This window comes from Acanthisitta chloris, unplaced genomic scaffold (genome assembly GCF_000695815.1).
Source record: "Acanthisitta chloris isolate BGI_N310 unplaced genomic scaffold, ASM69581v1 scaffold20387, whole genome shotgun sequence".
NCBI lineage: Eukaryota > Metazoa > Chordata > Aves > Passeriformes > Acanthisittidae > Acanthisitta > Acanthisitta chloris.
This window is the reverse complement of record NW_008681184.1, coordinates 8,340-13,854: the sequence shown is the minus strand read 5'-3', so window position 1 is coordinate 13,854 and position 5,515 is coordinate 8,340. Positions and strand designations below refer to the sequence as shown.

At 49.0% G+C, this 5,515-nt stretch overlaps 1 protein-coding gene across 1 annotated transcript; it reads left to right on the top strand.

Moving 5' to 3' along the window:
* Nucleotides 1-305: 305 nt before the first annotated feature.
* Nucleotides 306-3,465, top strand: TIMM22 (translocase of inner mitochondrial membrane 22 homolog (yeast); the record flags this gene model as incomplete). Its single annotated transcript, XM_009078021.1, has 3 exons — nucleotides 306-502; nucleotides 1,379-1,451; nucleotides 2,544-3,465. Coding segments are annotated over 3 exons (347 nt in total), but the record flags the coding sequence as incomplete, so codon positions are not given.
* Nucleotides 3,466-5,515: the final 2,050 nt, after the last annotated feature.

Here is a 5,515-nt window from a genome sequence, read left to right as displayed (position 1 = left end):
TGTTGGGAAAGGGGTGGATGGAGAAGGTGCTGCCAGCACGAGGGCTCCGTGTTTGCTTTTCCTTCCATCTAAGCCTCGTGCAGTGCCTGTCGCAGGTCCCAGGGAGGGAGCTCTGTCTGCCTCCCTCACCCAGCACAGACTGCAAACAAGTGTCCACAGCACCTAGTGACTGGCCATGTGTGCTCCTGCCCTGCCCCTGTCACGCTGCTGCGCTGACACTGCTCACGGAGCTGCTCCAGTGCCTGCAGGGAGTGTGTGCTGCACAACTTCAGCTGAGTTCATTTCATACTGCTTGTCTCTCACAGGGTTTGTTCTGGGAGGTGCATTTGGAATCTTCACAGCTGGCATTGACACCAACGTGGGGTTTGATCCCAAGGATCCCTATCGCACGCCAACGGCAAAAGAGGTCCTCAAGGATATGGGGGAGAGAGGAATATCCTACGCGAAGAACTTTGCCATCGTGGGTGCCATGTTCTCCTTCACTGAGTGTGTGGTGGAATCTGTGAGTAGTCACTTCTTCAGGACTGAGAAATGCTTTATTGGACACTTAATAATCTTGTATGTGTATCCCCTTTGTAACAGGACAAGGCAGTAGGTTAGTTTGTTCTTTCCTGGCAAGTATAGGCATTACTTTGTAAAACCCTAGCTACAAGTACTTGTTACTTTAAAGCATCAAACTGTAAGTTGCAATGTGGTAATTTGAGTGTCTAAAAATTTCATATGCAGGAAGGGATCCTTTGATGAGAGTTCTTAAGTAACAGGCCTGGTTTCATCTTGTCCCTACAGCAAGAAATGACCTTATGCAGCTCAGTGGTAAATCTATCATCTCTTTTCTTACATAGGAAAATTACCTGGTTAGGAATTTGAGTCCTGTCTTTGAATTGAAAGACACAATTATTTCTGAACTCATCCTAGAAGAAAAGTGTATCTGCTTGCACAGCGGAGCAGAACAAAGATATTTCTGCACTGGTGAAAATCCAGTGTGTCTTGGCTATGGAAATAGTCCATCTTTGTCAGCAGGTGCTGTGGCTCTCACCTGTGCATGGCCATTCTCAGGGCTGCTCTCATGTAGTTCTTGCACCTTTCAACCCTCTGAGCAGCTGCTCAGTGCTGTGTCCTGAGGGCTGTCCCAGCTCACCTGAGGATCTGTGCTGTAGCACTGCATTGCACCACATGGATTTGTCTTACCTCTCCCCGTGACCTGTTCCTCCCTGTCTCCCAATCCTGCAAGTCTGGGAGTGCAGGGCCATCTGCTGAGAACAGAGGGAAGAACATCCTTAGCTGAGAAGGGGCTGGAAGGTCATTTAATCTTTCTTGCTATTAGATACTGAGTGTTTATTCTGTATTTCCTTGTTGACTCTGAGTATTAATTCCACAGTATCGTGGGAAGTCGGACTGGAAGAACAGCGTTATCAGCGGCTGCATCACGGGAGGAGCCATTGGCTTCAGAGGTTGGTGCTGCTGCTAGGAACTGTTTCTGTGATAAGACTTGAGTTTGGTTATGCAGCAAACAGTGTTTTTCATGGAGCACACACTGCAAACCTCTTTGCATGGGGCCATGGTGAAGCCCACGTGAGAGTGTGCTCCAGACTGGCAGAACTGCGCCCTCGCTTTCCTGTCGGCTCCAAGGTGTGGGTAGGGTAGGGTTGGTTGTACAGGACAGTGAGATTGGAGGAAAATTAACATAATTAGCTTGAAAGAAAAATCAGGAGATGGTGTTGACTATCCACACTCTTCTGTGGTGGTGTGGGGAGGGAGCCAAAAATATGTACAGAGCAACTCAGAAGCTACAGCTCTTGTGTTAACAGAGCTCTGCTTCTGTCTACTATTTCACTGTTTCTACTACTCTGAAATTAGAACTAAAGAATTCTGCTCTGTTCTTTTGCACAGTGTGTAAAATATTTTCCTCCTTTTTCACGTATCAGTCCAAACAGCCAATTCTATTAAGATGTAAAAGAGAAGGAACACTGAGGTTTTAGTCCAGCAGCACTAGTGGGGACTTTGGAAAGCCTTGAATGGTAACAACATCTGGAAAAAGCCCCAAGTAGGAAGAGACCTGCTCTGCTCATCAGAAATATCAAACTTCTCTCACCTCTCCTTAAGAAAAAAACCCTGTCCATCGAGAAAAAAATAGAAGAAAGCTCTTTTGAAAGTGCTTCTAATCGAGCTTGTTAAGTTGTGTCTGTCCTCAACCTAATCCTCTTAGAGCTTTCAGAGCAGTAGCTGCTCTTCCTATCCCTCTCTAGTCCCACAGAGCCCTCAGATCAGAGCACACCAAAATCATCAGTGGCCACTGGCATGTTCTCTTCTATCCTTGGGGAAGACTGAACAGCACAGCACCAAGGTGGTGTGTCCTGCTGGTCCCACTGTGGGGGTTAAGTCGGGCTCCCCCTACACTGGGCAGTGGCTGTGCCAGTATTCCCTGAAGCACAGGCTCCTGCAGGTATGGGCTCTTCAGGGCAGCACCGTGCAAGTTAGTGAACTGGGGAGAAAAATATCTTGTCTGTTTTGTCTCACTCTCTCACACCCTTCCTGCCTTGCAGCTGGGCTCAAGGCTGGGGTCATTGGCTGCGGAGGATTCGCCGCTTTCTCCGCTGCAGTTGATTACTACCTACGGTAACAGTCGGATCCCTCGGGAGCAAGATTCCCTTCTGTTCCAGAGCTGCTGCTGAGAGCCAGCACAACCATCAGGGTTACCTTTCCACTGCCTCTGGAGTCCTGATCAGTGCAAGCTGCACAGCCTTGGCTGCTTTTCTGAATGACTAACAATAATCTGGCTCCAGGCCCTGGCGACTGCTCCGGGCAGACTTGAGGGAGTATGTGAGGATGGAGCCAGGCACAGAGCAGCATCTCCAGGACAGATCAGCTGACTGTCAGTTTCCAGGAAACAAGCCTGGACTCTGAGCTTTTTCGATCCTTTGGGTCTGATTTTGATTAAGTCTGTTGCTAGCATCAAAAGAGGCAGAGGAGAGTCTTCAAAGAGAAACGCAGTGATTTAGGTTACCACGTGTGTGAACGTGCTGCAAGTGTTTAACAGTTGTCAGTTTGCAGCTTGCTACTCTGGTGGGAAGAGGTAAGATCCTGTGGAGAAATAAGTTTGTTCCAGGCTTTTCTTAAAATACCATCTGAAGACAAACTACCATCTGTACAATTGGTCTTATTTCAAGCACAGAGATGAGCGCCAGATTTCTTTACCATGTCTTAAAGGGAAAAGCAGAAAGGAATCCTTAGCCTTAGAGCCATGTGGTTACTGGCAGAGGAACAAAACAGTTTAAGGGGAAAAAAAGAGGTTGTTGCTGAAGTATAATTCTCTGTAGCCACTTGGCTAGCCTGATTTAACCTCGCTGTGGGAGTACAAACAATGCTGCTACTGCTCTAACTGCCCCAGGCTCACACCATTAGTTCCAGCAGTTTGATAGTGAGACTAGAAAGCAGAGTTGTGAGAATAAACCACTGTTTGACAGATAACTGGGCACTCACTCAGCACACAGTCTGCTTCCCATCACGTCCCTGTGCCACTTCTGAGTGCCCCAGTGTTACACTGGGGGAAGTGAAGTGTTAGCCTGCAGAATGTTGGTGCTGAAGTCAAAACATTGGTTTGTTAGCTCAAGGAGCTGCTCCCTTTTTTGATTTGTGGTCCTATTTGCCCTCCTACCTTTCTAACCAAGCACTGTTCTCAGAACTTGGGGGCTCATTTTTAACCTTCATTGAGCCACTTTACAAAGGCAAACACCCACACCATCTCTTTGAGGCAGTGGGATTTCAGAAACAGTGCACACACCTAATAGAGGTTCTCCCACCCACTTCCCTTCCTTTGCATCCACACATTGACATCCCAGAACAGTGACAGCCCTTGCTTACCTGGGAGAGTGATACTAGCAAGAGGACTTGGCTGATACAGTGTTCAGTTTGGAGGCACATTAGTTCCCATTCCCACATGGAAAGAAGTGGGGAGACAGCACCATGTGATCTATCAGATGAGGTTTCCAGATCTCCTGATGTCCCTTGCTGTGCCTGTTCAGTATCCTCAGGCCAGAAGCTGTGCAAGTCAGCTGAATTTTAAGCTTGAGTAATTCTAGGCTGATTAAACAGGCTGGCTCCAGACAGTCCAGGTTTTTTTTCCTCCAAAATGTACTGAAATGCAAGGATGTAGCCCAAACCATAAGAAATCTCTTCGAAGATTGCCTGGCACAAAGCCTGTGCTTATACCACTGGCTTGAAGTCCAGCTAGCAACAATTCCACAATAGAAAGAGAAGTTGTGATGCCAAGGTGATCAGTTAGTGCAAACAGCAATACCACGGGGCTTCTTTTGTGCAAATATTGGAGCTTTGCATTTTTATTAACATTTTTTTTCTCCTCACATGATTTTACAGCCATTTAAATTTTATAATCTACAGAAATTGAAACAGAACACAAACAAAAATATATCCTTAACAACTTTTGAAAGTCAAATATTAATTAACAGTTCTAATTCTACCTGTAGCTGCAAGAGTCCACCCCCCCCTTCTCTTTTCCTTCCTGTAGGGACAAGCAAAAGCCAGGCATGGGGACAGCCACAGCCCGTTGTGCCGGGGCTGTGGGGACCAGGCCTCCAGCCACTGTCGTGCGGGGGGAGATTTGGCTGTACAGAGTCTCCATCTGGAATGACAGTGTCGTGGACAGAGACTTGGACACGTGTAACAAATCAGACACACACAGGGATCCGTTGTGCAGTCAGATCTAAAGCTCGGCCTCCTTACTGGGTCCAGGGCCAAGACAGACGCCTGGTTATTTTCTGCTGTTTCCCTTCTGTTTAGCTGGTAGTCAAGAGGAGCAGGGTCTGGAGTGTGAGCCCTTGGGAGGGGGACTGACACCTCTCCTCCTTAGTTGCTTTGCTGGTGCAGGGCTGGCAGGTGCTGCCTTCCTCAGGGAGGGGGGCTGAGGACATACCTGGTGCATCAGTGGCAGGTGGCCGGGCTCTACCTGGAACAGTCCGTTAGTCAGGAGGGTAAAGGCGACGCCGCTATCAGGGACACGCTTGGTCACTTCTCATCCATCTCCATTTGGCACAGGAGAGCTCGGGGCCAACGCAGTCGGGGAGGTGGGGGGAGCTTTTCCCACAAGAACACGGACTCAGCTCACAGAGCGAAAGGTTTCGTGTCCCAACAGGTACCAACACCTACCTGAGAGGGTGGGAGGGCGAGGGACATACTGGGAGCCAGGCACTGGGGCAGGCAGAGCACAGCCTGGCAGCGAGGGCAGGCATGGCATGGCAACTCCAGCCATCAGCCTGAGAGGGGTCAAAACTGGAGCCACTAACTGAAACACCTGAGCTGGCCAGGCACAGCTAACCCAGCAGCAACAGCTTTGTGCCTTCAGTTGTGAGGGCCATGAAGGCTTTTCCTCCTCCTGTCTCTCTGCACTGGTTTCCAGGCTGGGTGACCATCAAGCTGCTGCAGAGTGCTCACCTCTGGCAGCCTGGCTGCCACCACGGCAGGGCCATGTGCTGCCATGTGCAGCAGGGAAGGCCAAGGA